Raw genomic sequence first — 24,415 nt, 5'->3', positions numbered from 1 at the left:
AACTTTCCTGTAGGTCTTGTGAGGTTCATCTTGTCATGGGACAAAAACTGCACAGAAAATAATAAAGCTTCATCTTTTTGAGGTTGAAGTAAAGAAACCTTGAGCAACATAACAGCAAAGCTCCGAAGGCAATAGATGTGACCTAAGATGCTGTGGTTATACTCTTGGCCTTTTCTTGAGGCCAGTGTAGTGTTTTACTTGCCACAATAGAAAACAGACGGTAAATAAAATATTTCTAAGCTCAAATTCCAAAGCATGTTAGTAGGCTTTTCACTAGGCATCTTAAAGCATTTTAAGAACAATACTAATATTGCTCAGCTCTTTGCTAAAAGCAAGTTCTTTATGCTTACATTTCCAGTATTAACAAGTACAGATACTAATCTTTACTCTTTCCATTACCAAGGAGTTCCTCTTCCTCCATCTTCTGAAGGACAAGCAAAAGCTTGAGGTGTGTGTTCCAGAAGATAAACTTCCCATGAAGACCCCCTACGTTCACCCAGACTGTATGCACCTTTCGCCATACATGTCCTATTTCAGATAATGCCTTGGTAAAGCATTTCTTGTCTCGAGTAAGTAGGACAGCTTGGCCTGTTCCAGGTCTACAGACACAGCTCATCTCTCGTAGGCAAGCTGGATAAAGGTTCTGGTTTCTCCTTTTGGAGCCCAGCCTTTTTCCAAATGGCATATTTATTATAATAATATCCACAGAGCCATTTCTCAATGGTAGATTGCAGATATCCTAGTGAACAGTGTCTATGGGCAAGCCCCAGGAGGGTTTGCCTTTTTAAAACTGACTCTTAGTCAATAAAGATGAAATGCTATTTGGTGCTTAATTCACAGCCAATGGATTATCATCACCACCAATATGGTAACAGACCATTGTGTAGCACCCTCTATTGGTATTGACCCATTCCACACATTGGATCAACGATTATATCAGTAGGTTGAGGAATAGAGTCTGAGCATCCCATAGGCAAGAATTGACATGAAGGTTGTGGGTCCAAAATGAGTGATATTTCTTCGGTGGAGACTCCCTTCAGTCAAAGCAATATCCACAATGACTTCATTATCATGGATATTTAAGAGAACCTCTACATCAAATTGGTCATACTAATCTTCCACTTAAAGTCATCTTGAACAGCACCCCCAAAATCTCTTGCAACCTCATATGAGGTAAAACAGTGTTTCTCTCATGCCCCATTGCATGTGACTCTAAATTTTAACACTTGAGGCTCTGTTTCTTCTTTTGTGTTTTCATCAGCCTCATCTTTGCAAGATGCCAAGTCATCACCTACTAATGTTGACACCTATTTTTTGATGGCTGGGTTTTCATAGTAGTCCAAAATATGTGAATCTAAAGCATTGTTAGTAAATTCTTTTTTAACATCCCTCTCATCTAGTTTGTCTCCTTGCCCATGTTCAGTTTTTCCTTTCCTTGAATTCCAATTTATCTTGTGCTTTTTTTTTTCTTGAAACTGGTATTAATTTTCCATACTTTTAGAGGGTCTGACCATAGGAGTTTACCAGCCAAGTCTTCGAAATCCTTTAAAACTTTTTCCTTTATTTTTTTGAATTGGTAATCTTTAAACTCCTGAACAACCACAAATAAGTTATCAACTGATCTCAGACAATGAACCTGAGCCAGACTTTCCACTGAAACTCAAAATATATCTTGCCCTAGTCTTTGCTGATTTTATGTGATGACCCCGATTTTCCTCTCACTTCATCTGCAGCTGTCTGCTCAAAGCCAGTAGGTACAGTGGCCCCGATAGCAACTTGAAGATGCTCGCATTCACTGTTGAGGCCACTTTCTGTCACTTGTACAGACTTCTGATTCTCATGAAGGTTCACATCCAGAAGTTGGTTAGTTGCTTCCATATCTGACATGTTGGCAGTACTTCTAAGATTCCCAACACAGTCCTGGTCACTGGTCACGGATCACCAGAGCAGACCCTTCTGGCTCTAGCACTCTGTGAGTGCAGCATGCTTGGGTAATTCCACACTTAGGTATCTACTCAGAGGACAGGAAAACCTTCAGTTGGAAAAACACTTGCACATCTATGTTTATTGCAGCATTATTTACAACTGTTAGGACATGAAGTCAACCCAAATACCCAAAAACATAGGAGTATATTAAAAAAATGTGACTCATGTATTCCATGGAATACTATTCAGCCACAAAAACCAATGCAAATATTTAGTCTCTTTTTATAAGAAATATTTATAGAGTACTAACCATATGTGTGGCATTGTACTAGATTGGAGACAAATGCAGCTATATTAGAGATATTACACGGTAATAAAATTGTACTATATTTAGTTTTCTTGTTTATAAGTAGATTTCAGCTGCTCTTGCCACAAAAACAACAAGAAAGTAACTGTGGGAGGATGTATATATTACTTTGCTTCACCACAGTAACTGTTTTACTACCTATATGTGTCTTATAACATCATGTTGTATACCTTAAATACACATAATACGATTTCTTTTTTATGAAAAAACAACAGAGTTTCCTAATGTGAAAAAAATTATGAAGAAGCTGTATGGTTTACAAAATTTATTTATTATCATGGAAAATTCCTATGTTATAAAATCAGACAAAAAGAACATGATTATGTATTGTATGATCTGAACAAAATAAAAATCCATAAATAGGAGAGAGAAAAGTGTGGATTATCAGTGAAAATATTTCATCCAATTATACAATCAAAATATTTGTTCTATAGACTTAACAATATAAATACATTTTTCATGATCCTGATTTTGTTCGACATTTTATTCTGGTACTGTCAACATTGTACGGGAACCAGCAGTTAGCGTAATGACTATGTTGCTGGACTCCCACGTAGTTGACCGCGGTTTGCGTCCCGGACCTAGTGGCTTAGAACTCACGCGAGGTGTGTGTGTGTGCGTGCCCAAGATCCCGAGAGGAGAATGGAGGAGAAGGGATTATGGCGTGACCATCCCCCCTGGGGGGTGATTTCTCGCTTTCTGTCTCTATGTCTCTCTCTGTCTGTCTGGTGAGCGCACACGCCCTATAGCGAAAACCTCTCAAAAAAAATTGTACTTAATTTACATTGATTGAATTTGTGATGATTGACTAAATAAATACTTAAGAGATTCTAACTCCTACAGTGCTTCTGTGCCTTCTGGAAGTCAAAGTTGAAGAGGATGATATAGAGAATGTTTGAGGCCTTGCTGCAGGTCTCTAACCCTTTGCCCTGCTCTTTCCCCTCTAAAACTTCTTTCCCACCAAATTTCTTCTGAGTTCACAGAGCCTTTCAAGCATGCTTTCCATGCTGGGCTCCCAGCACCCTTGTAGAGAAAGAGTTGAAGGCTTTACAGTTTTGTCTCTGGCAGTAGAAGAGATCCCAGAGGAGAAGAAAGTCACATGGATAAGCTTGTGGTCCCTGAAGATACTCAAGAGAAAGGATAATTTGTCTTGCAGTTCCTACTCTACTGGTCACTGTGCACAGCCTGCTGGTTGTGAGGACACCCTGAGATCAAGTCAGGGGCATGTCTCCATTTGGCAGCTCTTGATGGCTGTGATCAGCAGTTGGAGTGAGAAGATATGTAGGTTAGTACTGATCAGCATAGCCTGATGCTCCTGTGGGCCCCTTTTGCCCATGGACGTGAACTGGGAGATTTTATTGAATATGTGAAGGGGACCTTGAGTTTATTGATGAGAGACATGGGAAACAATGACGAATTGCCTTAATTACTTGGTGTCCCATACAGGTTGTATTTGGAATCCTCAATCCCTTAAGAGCAGAGTCAGAAAAGCAGACCAAAATGTTTCTGCAGATGCTTTGTGGCATAGTGGAAATAACAGTGGAATGAGAAGCAAGAGAACTTGGTTTTAAACTTCCTTAACTAATTTCCTCTGTGACTTTCAGGAAAATTTTTCTGGGCTCTTATAAATATTAAGTTACGTGTGCTGTGTATTTATGCTGGGAAAATTCATTTTACAAGCTGTTGTGATGTACAGTGATTGAATGTATAAGACAAACTAATTAATAAAAAAATAGTAAGTTACATGACAAGATTATTGTAAAGCAGTGGTTAGGAAATTTTTTAAAAAAGGTCAGAGTAAATATTTTAGGTTTTATAAGTGGTCTACTCAACTATTCCACAATTGCAGCCATATACAATATGAAAACCTTTAAATGGGATGGTCATGTTCCAATGAAACTTTATATACAGAAGCAGATGGCAGGCAAAATTGGCCCACAGGCTTTAGTTTGATAATCTTTGGAATGAAGTCCTAACCAGCTGACTCAACATTGAACAGTTCAAGGGTGGAACTGGTGAAGTACGGGTGTTGCCCTATGAACCAAATTTCTGTGAGAAGACTGTGAGAGTCTTCTCTTCTGGCATGTCAAAGAGGCTGTGAGGCTGGAGGAATGGGTATGAGAACAATATCTACTTGAATCTCCACCTCCTGGAGGAAGCTGATTTAATGAGAATCAGAGTGCTGAATAGAGAAAGACAAGTGTACAACTTAGATGAGTCATAAGTTATCTGGTGACAGTGAGTCTGACTAGATAATTAATGACTATGTGGGAATTTGTGAGGGTACTTACATGTGGGAAAATTTGAAAGTATGTATGTGTGAAGTGTCATAGCTATCTGTGTGAACTATATAAATCTTCAACAAATTTTGTGACGTGTGGTTTAGCTGTGGTATCATATGCTGGTGCCGGTAGACACTGTTATTTAGCAGGCTGAGACCACATGGGGGGTTTGATTTTCCACTCATCTTAAAAAGGTAGGTAGCTGGGTAAGGTGCATAAGGCTGTAGTTCCAGCTACTCAGTTGGTTGAGGCAGAAAGATAAGGACATTTTAAAACCCTGCTTCAAACAGCAGCAACGACAACTATAATAAAACAAAATATAAATTGTGATGTGTGAGTGAATATGTGTGCTGGTATGAATGAATATGTATAAAAATATGCATCTGAATGGAAGCTGTGTGTGTGTGAGTGTGTCTGTGTAGAATTTTAGCTGGTGGAGCTATAATTGAACTCAAGTAGATCTGACCCAAAAGCCCATATCATGTTTCCTATATTACATTGACTTTCATATGACATAAATAGAATTGGAAGAGAGTGGGGTGGCTGTTCGATAAAGGTGGGTTATGTCATCTATGTAGCAAAAGGGAGGTTAAAAATATGAATGGATGTTTAGACCCTAGATAGCCTTGACTTCAAATATTGGGTTAGCTACTAACAAGTTGTTTTACTTTGGAAAAAAAAAAAAAAAACACTGACAAAGACAAGATACTAAGATTGGCAAGAGAAAAACATCAAGTTACCTACAAAAGACATCCCATCAGGCTAACAGCAGATCTCTCATCGGAAACAATGCGGGCGCAGAAAGAATGGGAAAATATATTCAAAGTGTTAAGAGAAAAACAATTTCAGCCAAGAATACTGTACCTGGCAAGATTATCTTTCATGTGGGAAAAAAAGACAAGAACATTCTCAGATAAACAAAACCTGAAAGAATTTATCAGCACCAGACCAAATCTCTAAGAAGTTCTCAAGGGTGTGCTATATCAGGAAAATTAAATACAGACACATGGAAAGAAGAGTTCAAAAACTAAGAAAGTGGCCAGCTTAACCATAGGGACAAGTCTGGAGTTGAATATCATATCCCAGAATTTAATAGGAAAAATGGAACCAGAACAGAAAATAAAGTACATGAGACTGATAGGTTCATGCACCTACCATTTGAACAGAATCCTAACCTGTTTCCTGGCTTTAAGAAAAGTTCCTTAGCATTTCTATGATTTAAGTTAAAACTGGTTTTCTTAATAGTACCATATGAACTTACCATTGAAAGTAGTTAGATTATTTAAGAAATTGTGTGATCAATACAATGTGGGTGGGAAAAGAATGGAAGGCAATTGTAGACCCAGAGACAGTAAATCAAGTTAAAAAAAAAGAGAAAAGTTTCAGAAAAAAGAAAAATCCATTCGATGACCACAGTAAGATATATAGCCCCAGCTAGGTACTACTTTATAGGATGCCTAAAGTTAGACTTGTGTTCATGGAAATGTATATATCAGCTGTGTTTGCTATGAAAATATTTAGATTAATTAAGATCTTTAGTAATTCAATAAAAAATGGGGGGGGGAAACAGTATAGAAAGTAAACATAGATACCAGAGATAATGTGGGAAGAGAGTGGGAGATGGCTGAGGGTAAGGATAGGGAATCAAGGATGGGGGAAAAAAAAGCAAAACATACAGGAAACAAGAAATGGAAAATTATTTGTTGACAATAACATGTATGTTGATGTGCTTGATTGAGACAATATACAGTGTACTCTGGATGGAAAATCTCATTTTGTATGCTGTAATGATGTACAGGGAATGAATGTAAACAAATTTAAATAAGACATTTAAAAAAAAAAGAAAAATTACTTACCTGACTGTCAGTTTCTTCATGTATAAAGTAGTGATGATTTTAATTTCATGGGTTTCGTGTTAGGATTAGAAGTAATAAATATATCCAACACTCAGTAGGTATTTAACAGTTGTATTACAAAGTTAAGAAGTATCCATAACATAAATTGGAGACTATGAATAAAAAATATTTTAGAGAAGGAAGCTTTAGAGACAAGTTGGGGTTATAAATAAAAGGTCAATTGGTGATGATTAAGAGAGATAAGAGGGCAGATAAAGAGAGAACACATACGCCCTTTTGTGAAACTGAGGTGAAGGGGAGTTGAGACATCTGAACATCTGAACACATTTACACAGGAAAGAGAAAGAACCAGTAGAGGAAGAGGTTGAAATTACTAGAAAGTGATGGATTACTGGGGAGAAGTACCTAAAGAGAGGACTGGGGTGAGTACATGGATGTAGGGTTTAACCTGGAACAGGAGGAAGAAGGAGAAACAATTTGAATAAAAATTTGTAGGAGACAACGTGAAGGTGAGATTGAGGCAATTAACAAGAGATAACTGTTTTTCTCTTTGAACTAGGAGTTAGGAATCACATTAGCTGATAAATGGGAGCAAGGTTGAGCAGGGCAGTCACAAAGTGATCAGAGTGTGGGGCAGGGAGCCCGTTCCAGCTGTGCCATTTGCTGGCCAGACGACCTCGGGCAGGGTTGGGTCTACTTAAACTTTTAGATTCTATTGGCTCCCCCTATCAGTAAGAGAGGGGTAATGGCTACAGTCCCATCAGACTGTGGTGACTGAGCTAGTGCACATAAAGCCCTCAGCACTGCAGCCCTCTAAACCTATTCTTGCCTTCCCCCCCCCCTTCTCTTCTCCACATTTTTTTTTTTTAAGAGAGATTTTTGCTGTAAGACCATGTGCTCGCTGGAGAGACAGAAAGTGAGAAATCACCCCCCAGGGGGATGGCCATGCTGCAATCCCTTCTCTATTCTCCTCTTGGTATCTTGGGCATGCATGCACATATATTCGCTGTAAGTTTTAAGTCACCGGGTCTGGAACTTGAACCATAGTCAACTACGTCGGAGGCCAGTGACCTAAGAGCTACTTAAAATGCAAATCTTACCATGCCGTTCTTTCACTACAAATACTTCAGTGGTTCTTACTATTTCCACGTAAGTTCTAAAGTCCTAAGAGTAGTACCAAAGCCCTCAATGATCTGGTCCCCACCTCACTCCCCAGCTTTATTTTATGCCATTTTTTTTGGCTATATTCTCTTAGCTTTTAACCCTGAATCATTACAATTTTCCTCCAAATCTCATGTCCTTTCATATCTCTATGACTTTATTCAAGTTTTCCCCTCCTCACAGTTCTTTACTTGGCAAACTCTTACTTATTCTTCAAGGTTCAACTCAGGCTGGCATCTTTAGAAAGGTTTTTCTGAACTACAGTCTACATGTTTCCATTTCCACAGTTCTCTACCCTTAACTTCTCCTCTACACTGTCCCAATTATATTGATGGTTAGTTTTCTTAATTGTCTGTCTCTCCTGCAAATAGGTCTTCAAGCCATGCTTGGCACATTGTAGTTGCTCAGTAAGGTTTGTTAAGTTGATAGGCAGACCAGTTACTATTTTGCTTTTGAGATGCATGTCACCTTCTGGTGGTTAAAGTAGAAGCTGGATGTTTGTTATTCACAGCTCTTAACTTTAAAAAAAATTTTTTTTTAGTTTGCATAGGGTACATGCTTTTGTTTGGGGTGGGAAGAGAGAAAATCCCCCAGGAGGGATGACCACACCACAATTCCTTCTCCTCCATTATCCTGTCAGGATTTTGGGCATGCATGTACATGTACGTGACTGTTGTGTTTCTCAAGTCGCTGGATCTGGGACTCAAAATTGTGCTGTTGGCTATATGAGATCCATTTACCTTCAGCACCATGTCACTGGCTGGCTCCCTATAGCTCTTAACTATTTATAACAAACTGAGACTAAGATTTATGGATTTTAGAACAGGACAATCTAATCTATCCTTTTGTCAATTTTAATTTTAAGATCATAAAAGAAACCCAGAGAAGGAAAGTAATTTTATTGAAATCACATAGCTAGTGAATAAAATGGCAAGAAATTTTAACCCACATCTCCTGACTTCCTGACCAAAAAACTTTCCACTGCTCTGTCCAATGAAATCTGATCTATTCCCTCCTCTCTTACTCCTACCTCAGTCAGCTTTTGGGGAAGACAGAAGAGGTCTGACTGTGAAATTCTGCATACCAACACAGAGGTGACCTGTCCTGGGCATGGCAACCTTCAACTACACTGGTACCAGCCACTCACTCTTTATTCTGCTGGGCATCCCTGGCCTGGAAGACCAGCACACATGGATCTCTCTTCCCTTCTTTGTTTCCTACCTTGTTGCCTTCCTTGGAAATAGTCTCCTCATCTTTGTCATCATCACTGAACGCAGCCTCCATGAACCCATGTACCTCTTTGTCTGCATGCTGGCTATGGCTGACCTCATCCTGTCCACTACCACTGTGCCCAAGGCTCTGGCCATATTCTGGTTTCATGCTGGAGCAATCTCCCTTGATGGCTGCGTCACCCAGATCTTCTTCATCCATGCCACTTTCATCGCTGAGTCAGGAATTCTGTTGGCAATGGCATTTGACCGCTATGTGGCCATCTGTAATCCTCTGCACTATAGCACAGTTCTCAGTCATGCAGTAATCCTAAGGATAGGCGTGGCTGTGGTCCTGAGGAGCTTCTGTGTGATACTCCCTGATGTGTTTCTGGTGAAGCGACTACCTTTTTGCCATAGCAATCTGCTGCCACACACCTTCTGTGAGCACATGGCTGTGGCCAAGTTTGCTTGTGCTGATGTTCGTGTCAATGTTTGGTATGGGTTATCTGTTCTTCTCTCTACAGTAGTGCTCGATGCCTTGTTCATTTTAGTTTCCTACAGCCTCATTCTCTATGCAGTCTTCCACCTCCGCTCCCGAGGAGCTCGACAAAAGGCTTTGGGTACATGTGGCTCCCACCTTGGGGTCATTTCCATGTTCTACTTGCCTGGCATTTTTACCATAATTACCCAGAGATTTGGGCATCATGTGCCTCTCCATACTCACATTTTACTGGCCAATGTCTGCATTTTGGCCCCTCCCATGTTGAATCCTATTATTTATGGAATTAAGACCAAGCAGATTCGAGAGCGAGTGCTCAGTGCTTTGTCTTCACAGTGGAAATAATGATGAGTCTGACCAGTCAGGTGGTATGTTTACCAATATAGGGCTTCCACTTTTTTGGATTTTTCAAAATTTATTTTTATACATGATAAAGTACATGTATGTGTGTGTGCAAGAGAGAGAGAGAGAGAGAGAGAGAGAAATGTCATTCTAAATGGGGCCTGATCATACTGTAATCATTTTTCTTCCAATTCTCTATTCCATCAGGAGCCTAAAGCACATGGGCACTTGCCCAGCTTGAGAGGGCTGGGAATTGAATCCCAGTTGACCATGTGGGATCTGGCTTCCTCTGTACAGTGCCCAAACCACTGCCTTGGGCTTGGCCCGAAGCTTCCATTTTCCCCCCTATATTGTACAGACATAAATTAAGAATTCCATGGACTGTGAACAAAGTGACCTATCATTACTTTGCAAGTCAGATTGCCATGTGACCTTGAGAATAGTCTTAGAAAAGAGTATAAGGGGACTGGCAGGTAGCAAGGTGGTGAAAGTGCTGGACTCCTATGTGGCTGATTGCGGTTTGAGTCCTGGACCTGGCTGCTTGCTTTCTCACTTTCTCTCCTCTTTGTGTCTCTCTCTGGTGAACACACATGCCCTATAGCAAATTAAAACAATAATAATAATAAATAAAATTAAACAAATAGTTGTTAAGGGAGGAAAAAAGGAAAAGAGCATAAACATTAGGTTTGAATCTTGGCCTCATTGATAATGATGTTTGACCTTGGGCAATTACTTATTCTCTTGGAGATTCTTCTTAGCACATGCTTAGGGTACCAGAAAAAGAGTGATATCAAAACCAAGGTAATCAAATTAAAACAATAAAACTTAATCTACAATAAACTCACCCAGGGCATTGCATTTAAAATACTTAGACCCCGCATTAATATAATCATATAAATACATTTGATGTAATTTATTTTTATTTTATTTATTTATTTTGGAGAGGTTTTTGCTATAGGGCGTGTGCGCTCGCCAGACAGACAGAGAGAGAGACATAGAGACAGAAAGTGAGAACCCCCAAGAAGGGATGGTCACGCCGCAATCCCTTCTCCTCCATTCTCCTCTCGGGATCTCGGGCATGCACGCACACGCGCCCAGCGTGAGTTTTAACCCCCCGGGTCTGGGACGTGAACCGCGGTCGACTATGTGGGAGTCCAGCGACACAGCCATTACGCTAACTGCTGGTTCCCAGGACTGATGCCTTTTAAAAATACATTTTTTTTCATGGCTATTGCCTAAGTGGGGAAAGTATATTGTGCATTTGATACCTCTTAGCTCAAAATATAAATACCTATACCAAAAAAATACATTTTTTTTGAGTTACATATGGGGAGACACCATAATTAAAAGCTTGTTTTTAAAGTTTTTTCCCCCCTTCATTGGTCACGTGCATTTTCCAGAGAGATAGAGACAGTGAGAGGGAAAGTGAGAAATCACCCCTTGGGGGGATGACCACTGTGCAATCTCCTCTCCTTCATTCTTCTCTCAGGATTTTGGGCATGCATGCGCACATGCCCAGTGTGACTTTCAATAAAAAATGTTGTGACTATGTCCTGATTATATTTTCATCTCAGGACTGTGGTAGAATTAAGTAAAAAAAAAATTAGCAGAATTTTGAATATATATATGACATATATTAAGCAACAGGTATGTCTTAAATCTTTTCTTCCCCTCATGTTTTACTTTCTTTATCTTTAAAATTCTGGTATAGCAATTTCTGTCTGCCTCTCTTAGTTCCAAAGAAACTTGTTGAATCAAAGGAGTTCAGGAATGTCAGCAGTCTTTACGGAAATTTTAAAGGATAATATTAAAACAAAACTAAAATTAGTGCTGGTTGAGTCTCCCTTCATTTTATGTGACAAGTAGGGGTGTGCCCGGATCATTTGTTAATGATGAGGATAAAAGCTGAGATACTATGAAATCTCTACTACTTGATCTTTTTGCTGGAGACCAAGGGGAGTGTGCCATCTGCATGATGCATATCTCACAGGTAACCTGATATGGCAAGGTATTCAAAATTTTAGAAATAAAATTATTGGGACCAGCAGATGATTTAATGGTTATGTCACCAGATCACCATATAGCAGACAGCCGTTTGAGTCCCGGACTTGGTGACTTAAAACCCATGCTGGACGTGTGTGTGTGTGTCCGTGCCCAAGATCCTGAGAGAAGAATGGAAGAGAAGGGATTGTGGCTTGGTCATCTCCCATGGGGGGTGATTTCTCACTTTCTGTCTCTCTGTCTCTCTGTCTATCCAGCAAATGCATGCACCCTATAGCAAAAGAAACCTCTCTCTCAAAAAAAAAAAAAATCAAAAAAAAAAAATTCAAAACAAAAAACCCCCAAAAAACAAAAAAACACACACAAAAAACAAAAAATAAACAAACAAAAAACTCAAGAAATTACTTAAGTTTACATCGCTTTGAGTTTCCTGCCAACAGCATATAAACTAAAGAGAGCAAATCACTGTTAGCATTGGTTAACACCAAGGCAGAAATGGAGAGAAGCAGAAAACCTGATTTTATAATCTACCCTGATTTTTGTTTTTTATGTTTCACCAGGAGTTTGGAATGTATAAGTCAACCATTCCCCAGTACACCCCCATTTGCACTTCTATATTCTATGTTCATCTTCCAGTTTATCAATCAGGGCACTGCTTGAATGTGACAATTTATCTTGATTTAACTCTGTAATGTTGTCATCTTACCTGAGGATTCATGACCTAGGTCCTTCTTTTTATCTTTCTAAAATAGGACTTCTTTCTGTGCTGTGTTAAGATAGACACAACTCTTTTTTTTTTTTTTTTTGAATCAATAAATTGTTTTCAAAGTCTCTGACTTCCTTGTATAGTATCTAAGTTTTCATGAAATGATTAGCCGATGTGCTATGGACAATCTGTGATTCTGTTTTGATTTTGTTGTTAAGAATTAAGATTCAGGGTTGGCCCGTATGGCACAGTAGTTGAAGGTTACACAAAGGAAGCCAGATCCCACTTGGTCAACCAGAGTGTGAGTACTGGCTCCAGAAACTTGAAAAACATATTGGGCTGTTTTTGTGCCCAGGCTCCTGATAGGATGGAGAATTGGAGGAAAAAAAGATTGCAATGAGGCCCTACTGGAGGATTCTCTCTCTCCCCTCTGTGTGTATATGTACTCTAAGATTAAAAAAAAAAAGATGATTATTTTACTGGAATTATATATGCATAATTTATATGAAAACAGAGTTCAATCTAATGGACTGAATGATTCGAAGGCTTTGGGTTCTGGCCTTGATCCTCATGTATATCTTTGTGATACTAGGTGACATATAAACCATGAGATTCTATTTTAGAAAATGAATCAGGGATCACACAAAGCTAGGCTCACACTCAATAGTGATTCAGGTGTAGTGCTTCATTGTTATAATCAATTTTTTTGAGAGTTTTTTTGCTATAGAGTGCATGCACTTGCCAGAAAGACAGAGAAAGACAGAGAGGCAGAAAGCAAGAAGTCACCCCCCCAGGGGGGTTGGCCATGCCACAATCCCCCATGCCACAATCCCTGTTCCTCCATTCTCCTCTTGGGAATTTAGGCATGCACACACACATGCCTGAAGTAAGTTTAAGCCACCGGGACTGGGACTTGAACCGCGGTTGACAAGATGCGAGTCCAGTGACATAGCCATTATGCTGCTTGTCCCTAAATCTTAAAATTTAACTAAAAAAGTGTGTGTTGTCACCAAGTGATGTTATTACTTCAGTCAGACCTTCATATCAATCAGGAGTCAACTGAAGAAGCAGAAACAATAGTAGGTATATATTAAGAAACTTAGCATAGATAGTGTAATAGTTACATCGCTGGATTCTCACATGGCTGACTGCAGTTTGAGTCCTGGACCCAGTGGCTTGAAACTCATGCTGGGCACATGTGTGTGTGTGTGTGCCCAAGAACCTCGGAGGAGGATGAAGAGAAGGGATTGTGACATGGCTATCCCCCTGAGGGGTGATTTCTCACTTTCCCTCTCACTATCACTGTCTCTCTTTCTCTCTCTGGTGAGCACATAAATCCTAAGGCAAAAATCTCTACCAAAAAAAAAAAAAAAAGAAGCTTATTACAAGAAATTAATTTACATGATTGTGAGGGGTGGCAAGGTAAGTCCTATATTCATAGGACAGGCAGTTACAAAGGGCAGGCCGGAATGTTTGGCTACCAGCTAAAGCTTTCAGATTACATAAGATACTATCCTTTACTTAAAGTTGAATAATTATGGATTTTTCACATCTACAGAATACCTTCCCACCAATATTTAGACGAGTTTGATAACTGGGGGTCTATATTCTAACCAAGTTGATACATTAAAAGATCATTTTATCTCCCATTTAGATTGATAAGCCTACAACCACTGAAATAATTCATTTGGAAGAATTGATCATTTGCTTTCTCTTTTAAAAATTTATAAAGCATGAAAACAGGTATATAAATATGGAATTTTATAATTAAGACAGTCACTTTTAGATGTAGAAAATAAGTGGTCCTTTTCTTAAATTGCAGATAATTACTTTTATTTTATTGTTGTTAGATTAAATAAAATATGCATAAAGTGCCTCTTGCATGACTTGATATTATCGGATTTATGGTTTGTGAATATTTCCTTCCATTCTGTAAGTTGCCTTTTCATTTAGTTGATTGTTTCCATTGCTGTGCAGAAGTTTCTGATTTGATGTAATACTCTTTAATTTTTGCTTTTGCCGCTTGTGCTTTTGGCATTATATCAAAAACATCATTGTCAATATCAGTATCAAGGAGCTTTTTGCAATGTTTTCTACTAGGTGTTTCATGGTTTCAGGTCTTATGTTTAAGTCTTTTTATTTTTTAAGGTTTTGCCATAGGGGACATGTACTTGCCAGAGAGAGAAAAAACAGAGACAGAGAGTGATAGGGAAAGAAAGAGAGAAATCATCTCCTGGGGCAATAGCCATGCTGCAATCTCTCCATTTCTCTCTTGGAATTTTGGACACACACACACACACACACACACACACACACACGTACCTGGTGGGCTTTCTAAGACATCAGGTCTGGGATTTGAACTTCAGAGTCTTCCATGTGGTATCCAGCACCTTAACTGCCACAACTCCTGCTGATCCTCTTACATTTAAGTCTTTTACCCAGTTCCCCTCACCCCCACATAGGGCATGTGCACTTGCCAGAGAGAGAAAAAGTGAGGGAACTCCTGACCCCCATGGGGGATGGCCATGCTATCTGCAATCCATTCCCCTCTAATCTCTTGGGATTTTGGACATGCATGTACACTTGCCCAGTGTGATTTTTCAAGCCACCTAAATAATCTTCTAAATTCAGATGAGTCTACAACAAAGAACTGAAAATCATGATAATTGGAAATATCAGCTTTCCACCCATTTATATATTTAGCAAATAAATCTTGCAAAATTAAGGTAGTTGCAAACATTTATAAACTCCCTTTCCCTCTGTTTCTAGAACCATATCACTGTGTCTTCTTTGGAAAGACTAAGAGGACGACTTTTTCTTTACCTCTCCACAAAGTTGGTGATTATGATGTCACAGGTAGAAGATATGTTGAATAAAAACACATGGGTGAAGAGGAGATGTAAGGCTCAAGTAACCAGTATGGTCTTCTGTAGGCTTTGATTAAAATAAAGTCACTTCAACGTTTTCTCTCAAATGAAAACTCATTTTAAAGAATGAGACCAAAACAATTATACTCTTTGATATGTATTACCCAAAATGTACATATAGAACACATACACACACACACACACACACACACAAACACACAAATATTCAGCAAAAGATACACAATAGCCATATTCATTGCATTTAGGATATATGTGGAATCACAACTATCGGGTTATGTTTCTTCTGTGGGAATGCATTTTGTAAGATCTCAAAGAAGCTCTGAATGCCAATATTCGCTATGACCTTGAAGGTGGTATAATAGCCAATTCTATATTTTATAACATTTATATTTTAATACATATATATTTATGAAACAAATATTACTTATATTTTCGATTGTCAATAACAATAGAAAAAACTGTAGTATAATTAACAACAAAATCTGAAATAGCAATGAGAATGAATGAATTACGATGACAAGAAATAATAAGAATAAATCTTAAATGAATACTGTTGAGCTATGAACATTATGAAGCTTAATTGAAGTCAAGCATAAAAGAATAGAAATTGGGGCTAGCAAATGGTGTAGCGGTTATGTCATTGGACTCCCACATGATAGACCACGGTTTGAGTCCTAGACTTGGTGGCTTGAAAATCATGCCAGCTGCGTGCTCAGTATCCTAGGAGGAGAACAGAGAAGGGATTGTGGCATGGCCATCCCCCTTGAAGGGGATTTCTCACTTTCCCTTTCACTGTCTCTGTCTCTCTCTCTGGTAAGTGCACACACCCTATAACAGAAGGAAAAAACCTCTAAAAAAATAGGAACTGTTTAATTCCATTTACATAGGATTCAAAATACCAAAATAAATTTGTGCTGTAAATGTGACGATAGTGATTATCCTTGCAGGTTTTGACAAAATGGGAGCTCATTTGAATCTTTTGGGGTACTGGTAATTGTTCTGGTTCTGAATATGGATCGTACCTCAAGTGTATATTCAGTTTTTAACAAAAAGAATCTGTACATTATGAACTTTTTGGAATGCATATTTATGTTAATAAAAAAATCAAAAGAGCCAAACATATAAAAGGACTTCAAAAAGTTTGTGGAAAATGGTATTAAAGTATGAATTTATTTTGTTGGGGAAAAATGCATAAACAGGTTTTTTCACTGTGCATTTCCATGAACTTTTTGAAGACCCCTGATATTCTAGGTATCAAGAAAACCAGTATGGCACTCTGGGGGCTCCCTCTTGGAATTCCCAATTCCTCTTGAATTTCCAAAGAAACTTGAGCTCTTTCCGAGTGCAAAAGCAAGGAGGAAGGGAACAATCACTATACCTTGTAAACACAATAGCAAATGCCTTTTTGGGTCAGTTTTTTGTATCAGTCACTTCTAGAGACATAGGAAGTATGATACTCTCCTATCAACAATCCAGGTGAAATTTTCAGCTGCATTCGCAGTACACATGCTAACCAACTATTTCCTGAGAACCTGCTGTGTCTCTGGCACTGTGCTAAGTACAGGGAATGCCCATCAAGCTCGAGCGCCACACCCTTCTCTGAGGTTATCACAGAACTTAGGTTTCCTTCTATTCATAAAATGGAAGTAGCTCCTCATGTGGCTGCTGTTGCCTTGTGTTGGGGATGTTTCTACAAAGAATCCTGGAGAAGGTTGTGGGCCCTTCACCTTCAGGGCCTGGCACAGAGCATGTACTGAACACTTTCCTCTTTTAGACACTTCCCAAGGCTGAGAAAGAATGTGGCCACATTCTGAATCTTTAATAGTATCTAAAATGCTCTTTAATCAATTCTATTGTGATCAGGATGTGGTTGGGGAAAGTCTTAGCCATGATCCATGGGCTTTAGAAACTGGCAGGGTGAAAATTTCATCTACAATGAAGCACTCAGTGTAGCAATGCTGCAGTGATTCCCACTTGCCCTGGCAGCCTCTGACTCCCTCCAGCCCCTTCTACACCTTAACCCTCCCCTCCAGCATCCCTCACCAAAATTAACAATTCCCACAGGTGACCCAGGAAGACCAGTTTCACAGGCTTCCAGCTCTGACTTTCCCCCCTTGGGGAGTAGGGGACTTGACAGCCACCAGAGATCTGGGTCAAATGGGAGGCCAAGAACAAGGTGGGTTGAGAACAAAGAGTGTGTGTACCTTTGAGTGGGGTGATCAGCTCATCCAGGTCTGAGGGGTCTGAATCTAGATGGAAGGAAAGGGGTAAGAACTGGAGAAATAATTTCTTCTATTAGAGAGAATCGAGGGAAGAAGTGAAACAATGAGGGCTACCTGGGTTTGAGAAAAGGCAAGAGAGAGAAGTCACCACAATCTACTTATGAATACACTCTAGATCAAGTCCCATTCCTTACTTCTGAATCTAGAGACCACCCCTCACCCTTCTGGATCTGTGAGATCAGAAGCTGCCAGATGCCTGGGCCCTTCTCTTCCTAGGGACACAGCATTTAGCCCTGGTACAATGCCTGCTCTTCTCTCCATCTTCTAATCCCAAGACCCCTGGTTCTGAAGACAGGTCTGAGCTGCAGATGTTTGAGAGGGCTTGTTAGAGGGACTTAGATGGTATGATTCTTTTGTTTGGATTTCTTTTCTTACCCTTTCATACTGTTTTCCACTACCAAACCACTCACACAGGAGATGCAGTACTGGGAGCAGGAGTTTGAAAGGAGGTAGCCTGGTCACACAGATGAGAAGTGATGAAACCTACATTTCACTATCTGTCTTTGCTGCTGTGTTCTACAGTCTCCCCTACCTTGGCTGACAGGATACTTCATCTTCTGCAGTGGGAATTTCTGGAAGATAAACTGGGTTCTTTTTTCCTAGCTCTTAATGGCTTTTCCTGCTAATATGGAACATATGCTCATGGTCACACATATCTCCAGAATCAAAACCCCTTTCTCATAATTGGGGATGTGGTTACCTCCACTTGATACACACCCTCTATCTGCTAGCCGTTAGTGTAGACTACATTTACTCTTTTGGAAAAGTCAGAACAATTTGTCCAAGAAGGAAGCCTTTCAGAAAAGAATGATGTTAAAATTAGATGTCCCAAGCAGAGTGTTTGTTCTGAAAGCCAGAAAAACCCCGCCCTGACCTACCTTGGACAGTGAGTCCAAGCACTTTGATGACGGCATGGGTCAACCTACTAAGAACATGGATAGACAGCATCTGAGGTCAGTGAGGGTCAGAGATGTAGGGGTCCAGAGAGATTTGTCTTTCAACATCCTCAGGAGTGGTGATCAGACCTCATATGATGATCAACACAGTGGCCATGATGGGAAGTTACAGAACAGACACTTAATCTGGACCTGGTAGTCCAAGACCGAATATTCCAGATGTGGAAGAGGGGAGGACAGAGAAGGCAGGAACAACATGTGTGATGATAAAGACATAACAATATTATTCACATTCAAAATTGTCAAGTGTTTGGCACCAGCAGTAAGTGTAATGGCTATGTTGCTGGACTCCCACCTAGTCGACTGCGGTTCACGTCCTGGATCCAGTGGCTTAAAACTCACGCCGGATGCGTGTGGGTGAATGCCCAAGATCCCAGGAGGAGAATGGAGGAGAAGAGATTGTGGCATGGTCATCCCCCCAGGGGGTGATTTCTCGCTGTCTCTCTGGCAAGCGCATGTGCCCTATAGCAAAAACCTCTAAAAAAACAATTGTCAAGTGTTTCAGGTTTTAGGAACAAAGGACTGTATGGGATAGATTGAGGGAGAATTTCTTTAGGAAGCCCTTTTGCAAACCATACAACCCATGCAAGACATAACAGAGATCTAAACAAAGGCAACAACCTAGAGATGAAGAGAAAACAAACTTAAGTCACATGTAGAAGGCAGAAACTTGTTTTTGGCTGATCCAGACACATTTGGGCCAAAAAGAAGTCTGTTTCATAGAAAGGAATCCTAAAGCAATCTGTAGAAAAAATGATCCTGAATGTCACTTGACGATGACTTTCTGTGACCTTTCTGCTAAAGCCTGGTTACTCGGACACTGAGACAAAAGAGGTTCAGAGTTCATGGGAAAAAGAGCAGCGTCCGTGGGTTACCAACTGGGAGAGATGGCGATGTCCAGAGAGAGCTATCAAGTCAGTGGATCCTACTATCCCATCTTCAGTGGACAGAGGGTCAGAGGGGCTGAATTTCCTCCTTCATCATTGAAACCAGGATTGAAGAAGGGCCGCAAAGGTCCAGTGAAGGCACATTCAGAGAAGGTATAGATGTGGGACCAATGGTCAGTGATATTATAGAAGGAAACGGTGCCAGCCTCATAGTCCAAGAAAATTCCAACTTGGCATGGAGGCACCTGAAGGTGGAGAGGGGTCTGAGGGTTGGTGCCAGCCTCATAATTTTTTTTATTCCACAGCCAAATTGTCCAGAAGCCACTCTCGGGGCTCAGTAAAAACTGCCCCTTTCTCTGCACAGAATCTCTACAAACACCGAGGTCCCAGGCTTCTTTTTCTGTCACATCCACCTCCCAGTAAAACTTTCCAGAGCTGAAGTGCTGGGCACCCAGGACCATGGGATAGCTATCAAATCTCTCTTCATTTTCAGGCACCTTCTGCCGGCTGTCTGCAAGCCTGACTTGTCTCCGATCCTGTGAAAGGAGGAGCCAAGGATTGGCTGTGTCTGGATCCAGAGTGATGTGCACTGCAGAGAGAGGACAATGGTGAAACCTTGCATGGGTGGAGTCCGTAAGCCTGTGCATGTGGTGGGGCATTCATGTACACTCCGGGGTGAGGATGAAGGATGACCTGAACCCCACTGTGTAAGGACATGACTGCTCTTGCCCTGACCTTTGAGGAAACAGCCTTCCCTGTCTCTATCTCTGTCCCATTGATTCCAGCTCACCATTTCTCCTCCCTGCTGCTGCATTTTCTCCCCTTTGCACCCTCATTATCCCCTCTGCTCCAGTCCCAGAATGCCCAGGGCATGCCTCACCTCCACATGTCCTCAGCCTCTTTTTCAGGCCTGGCGCACGGCACACATTCCTCAGGTCTGGGGTGGTGATGTCCAGCTCCTTCAGGTTCCAGGACTCACTCCTGCGGGGGGAAGAGAGTTTGAGACCCTCATCTCCCATTTCTATCTTCTACCCCAAACCGTAACACTGTGACCTTTTAACGGAGGGCTCTGATAATTTTATTTGACACAATTTACAGACACCTCTTGTGTTCAGGTCTCTAGGGGTAAGGCAAAAAATGGAAGATTTAGTTCCTCTCTGGGAGTTCCTGGATCATGAGTCTCTGTAGCATGTGGACTGCCAGTATCTCCTCACCAAGCCTGAGGTCAAAAGGCAAAGCATGTGATACAGACTGAATCATTCCTGTGGAACCTCAAGGAGTCTCACCCATGCTGTGGGCCTATGCCTCTTTCTGGGAGGTTTGGTACTGGCTAAATTCCATTTACCAAAGGAGACTCAGCAGGCTGAGGACTCAGAACTTCCCAGAATTTGTTGGGGCTTTACCGTGTGAAGATGTCATTAGTCCGATTACTTTGGGCAATTCAAGAACCAAGATGTTTATTTATTTAGCTAAGACCAGAAAAAAAAAATCTTTCTTTCTTTAATTGATATATAATAATTATACTTATTTATGAGATATAATGTTATATTTCAGTACAAGAATACAAAGTACAATGATTAAATCAGAGTAATTAGTATACCTATCATCTCAATGACTTGCCATTACTTTGTGTTGGGAACAGTCAAATCTTTTTTTGTAGAGATTTTTGCTATAGGGTACATGTGCTCACTGGAGAAACAGAGAGAGACAGAGAGACAAAAAGCAAGAAATCACACTCCAGGGGCAATGATCACACCATAATCCCCTCTATATTCTTTTTTCAGAATTTTGGGCACATATGCACATGTGCCTGGCATGAATTTCAAGCTTCTGGGCCTGGGACTTGAACTGAGGTTCACCATGTGGGATTCCAGTGCCTTAACTTAACCATCACAACTTTTATTCCACAGCCAAATTGTCCAGAAGCCACTCTCGGGGCTCAGTAAAAACTGCCCCTTTCTCTGCACAGAATCTCTACAAACACCGAGGTCCCAGGCTTCTTTTTCTGTCACATCCACCTCCCAGTAAAACTTTCCAGAGCTGAAGTGCTGGGCACCCAGGACCATGGGATAGCTATCAAATCTCTCTTCATTTTCAGGCACCTTCTGCCGGCTGTCTGCAAGCCTGACTTGTCTCCGATCCTGTGAAAGGAGGAGCCAAGGATTGGCTGTGTCTGGATCCAGAGTGATGTGCACTGCAGAGAGAGGACAATGGTGAAACCTTGCATGGGTGGAGTCCGTAAGCCTGTGCATGTGGTGGGGCATTCATGTACACTCCGGGGTGAGGATGAAGGATGACCTGAACCCCACTGTGTAAGGACATGACTGCTCTTGCCCTGACCTTTGAGGAAACAGCCTTCCCTGTCTCTATCTCTGTCCCATTGATTCCAGCTCACCATTTCTCCTCCCTGCTGCTGCATTTTCTCCCCTTTGCACCCTCATTATCCCCTCTGCTCCAGTCCCAGAATGCCCAGGGCATGCCTCACCTCCACATGTCCTCAGCCTCTTTTTCAGGCCTGGCGCACGGCACACATTCCTCAGGTCTGGGGTGGTGATGTCCAGCTCCTTCAGGTTCCAGGACTCACTCCTGCGGGGGGAAGAGAGTTTGAGACCCTCATCTCCCATTTCTATCTTCTACCCCAAACCGTAACACTGTGACCTTTTAACGGAGGGCTCTGATAATTTTATTTGACACAATTTACAGACACCTCTTGTGTTCAGGTCTCTAGGGGTAAGGCAAAAAATGGAAGATTTAGTTCCTCTCTGGGAGTTCCTGGATCATGAGTCTCTGTAGCATGTGGACTGCCAGTATCTCCTCACCAAGCCTGAGGTCAAAAGGCAAAGCATGTGATACAGACTGAATCATTCCTGTGGAACCTCAAGGAGTCTCACCCATGCTGTGGGCCTATGCCTCTTTCTGGGAGGTTTGGTACTGGCTAAATTCCATTTACCAAAGGAGACTCAGCAGGCTGAGGACTCAGAACTTCCTATGCCTCTTTCTGGGAGGTTTGGTACTGGTTAAATTCAGGCTGAGGACTCAGAACTCCCCAGAATTTGTTGGGGCTTTACCGTGTGAAGATGTCATTAGTCTGATTACTTTGGGCAATTCAAGAACCAAGATGTTTATTTATTTAGCTAAGACCAGAAAAAAAAAATCTTTCTTTCTTTAATTGATATATAATAATTATACTTATTTATGAGATATAATGTTATATTTCAGTACAAGAATACAAAGTACAATGATTAAATCAGAGTAATTAGTATACCTATCATCTCAATGACTTGCCATTACTTTGTGTTGGGAACAGTCAAATCTTTTTTTGTAGAGATTTTTGCTATAGGGTACATGTGCTCACTGGAGAAACAGAGAGAGACAGAGAGACAAAAAGCAAGAAATCACACTCCAGGGGCAATGATCACACCATAATCCCCTCTATATTCTTTTTTCAGAATTTTGGGCACATATGCACATGTGCCTGGCATGAATTTCAAGCTTCTGGGCCTGGGACTCGAACTGGGGTTCACCATGTGGGATTCTAGTGCCTTAACTTAACTATCACAGCATTTACTGGCCCCTATTAAAATTTTCATTTACTCTGAAATACACAGCAAATTGTTGTTCATTATATTACAAACAAATACTGGAGAAAATAACATCTTTTTAATAGTGTTGGGAAAACTGGACATCTATATACAGAAGAATTAAACTAGACCTGTGTATCTCTCACCATATATAAAAATCAACTCAAAATGTATTAAAGACTTAAACATAAAATGTGAAACAGAAAATATTATATGGAGTATTAGGGCTTTGAGAATAGGCAGGCAGATGGGAAAAACTTCAGTGCACATTTTTCTAGCTCAAAAATTCCTTGCATAGGTATATATTATTATCCCACCCCCTAAAAATAGAATCTCCCCTTACCTTTCCAGGACAATTTCCACCTCCTAGGGAGAAAAGACAGAGAGTGAGAAATTGATTACCTGCGGGTATGTGTTATCACTTTTGGGCTCTGAGTCCTGATCTGCTCTACTCCTCTAGGTCAAGGCTCAAAAGATGCAAAAAAAAAAAAAAAGATGATTTCCTGAGCAGAAAGGATGTGTGGATGCTGGTGCAGTAACCAGAACTCCAGTGAACTCTCCCCCCCCCAAAAAAAAAAAAAAGATGATTTCCTGAGCAGAAAGGATGTGTGGATGCTGGTGCAGTAACCAGAAATCCAGTGTGGTTGTGTGTGTGTGTGTGTGTGATCTATAGCTAGAGAAGAGTCATCCGTTGAAGAATCTGACTCAGAAAACAAAGGAAAAAGACCAGATTCCCACGGAGAGGGTAAGGAAGGGAGAAGGGTAGAAAAGGGAAAATATCCCAGACTCGCTGAAGTCCAGAGACAGTCAACGGGAGAAAATGGCCAAATTAGGATGCCCAGAACCTATTCTGTGTGATAAAATATTAATTCTATCTGTTTAACACAAGAAACTGATTCTCAGATGAAGGAATGTTTTCAAGGCTGTGCATCTGGAAGGTGTTAGAGTAGGCACTTATCAGAAATGTCCATTTCTGTTAACTGCTGAATGCAATACCCCTTCCTAGATTTGTACCTTCCTGTGAGTTAAATGCAAACCACTCATGAGTCCAAATTCTAGTTGAAGAATATTGCAGGTACCAGGCTTCCTTGGCTCTAATGGTAACTCCAGAAATCTCTGGATCCTTGTGTCTCAGAGGGAAGCCTCTGTTCTCATCTCACCTGCAGCATCTCCAGGGCTGAGGCCCGACTTCTACGCTCCACCTCTGAGATTAGCTCCTGCAGGGCCTGACTCTGCTGGACCAGCTCCGCCTCCATTTCTCCCAGGATTCTCAGCTGTTCCTTTTCATTCTCATCTAGCTTCTGCAGCTGCCTCTGTTCCTCTTCATCCAGGAAGTTTTTCTGCTGTACAAACTCTGCATGAATCCTCAGTTTGTGTGTCTCAACCTCTCTCTGTGGTGTCAAGAGAAAAGGAAGGTGATTTATTTATTTATTTATTTATTTATTTATTTTATTTTATTTTATTTTTTTA

General features: G+C 40.7%; 2 protein-coding genes and 1 pseudogene across 2 annotated transcripts in view; 1 reads left to right on the top strand and 2 right to left on the bottom strand.

Moving 5' to 3' along the window:
* Positions 1–395: 395 nt before the first annotated feature.
* LOC102477496 (THUMP domain-containing protein 3 pseudogene) lies at positions 396–1,887 on the bottom strand (annotated as a pseudogene).
* Positions 1,888–8,696: 6,809 nt separating this feature from the next.
* Positions 8,697–9,672, top strand: LOC102485076 (olfactory receptor 52B4). The gene has a single exon (XM_006140910.3). The coding sequence runs from the start codon at positions 8,703–8,705 to the stop codon at positions 9,645–9,647; it is 945 nt and encodes a 314-aa protein (XP_006140972.1). The 5' UTR covers positions 8,697–8,702; the 3' UTR covers positions 9,648–9,672.
* Positions 9,673–18,875: 9,203 nt separating this feature from the next.
* The window catches only part of TRIM21 (tripartite motif containing 21), a 10,206-nt gene continuing 4,666 nt past the window's right edge, over positions 18,876–24,415 (bottom strand). Inside the window, exons 4-6 of the mRNA XM_006140909.3 lie at positions 23,289–23,311; positions 21,850–21,950; positions 18,876–19,953 (exon numbers count right to left, since the gene is read on the bottom strand). Coding sequence (XP_006140971.1) covers positions 19,406–19,953; positions 21,850–21,950; positions 23,289–23,311 — 672 coding nt within the window. The 3' untranslated portion in view covers positions 18,876–19,405. The remainder of the gene's footprint in view (positions 19,954–21,849; positions 21,951–23,288; positions 23,312–24,415) is intronic.

The sequence above is a fragment of the Tupaia chinensis genome, unplaced genomic scaffold, assembly GCF_000334495.1.
Source record: "Tupaia chinensis unplaced genomic scaffold, TupChi_1.0 Scaffold000047_1, whole genome shotgun sequence".
Classification (NCBI taxonomy): Eukaryota; Metazoa; Chordata; class Mammalia; order Scandentia; family Tupaiidae; genus Tupaia; species Tupaia belangeri.
This window is presented reverse-complemented; position numbering and strand designations above follow the sequence as displayed.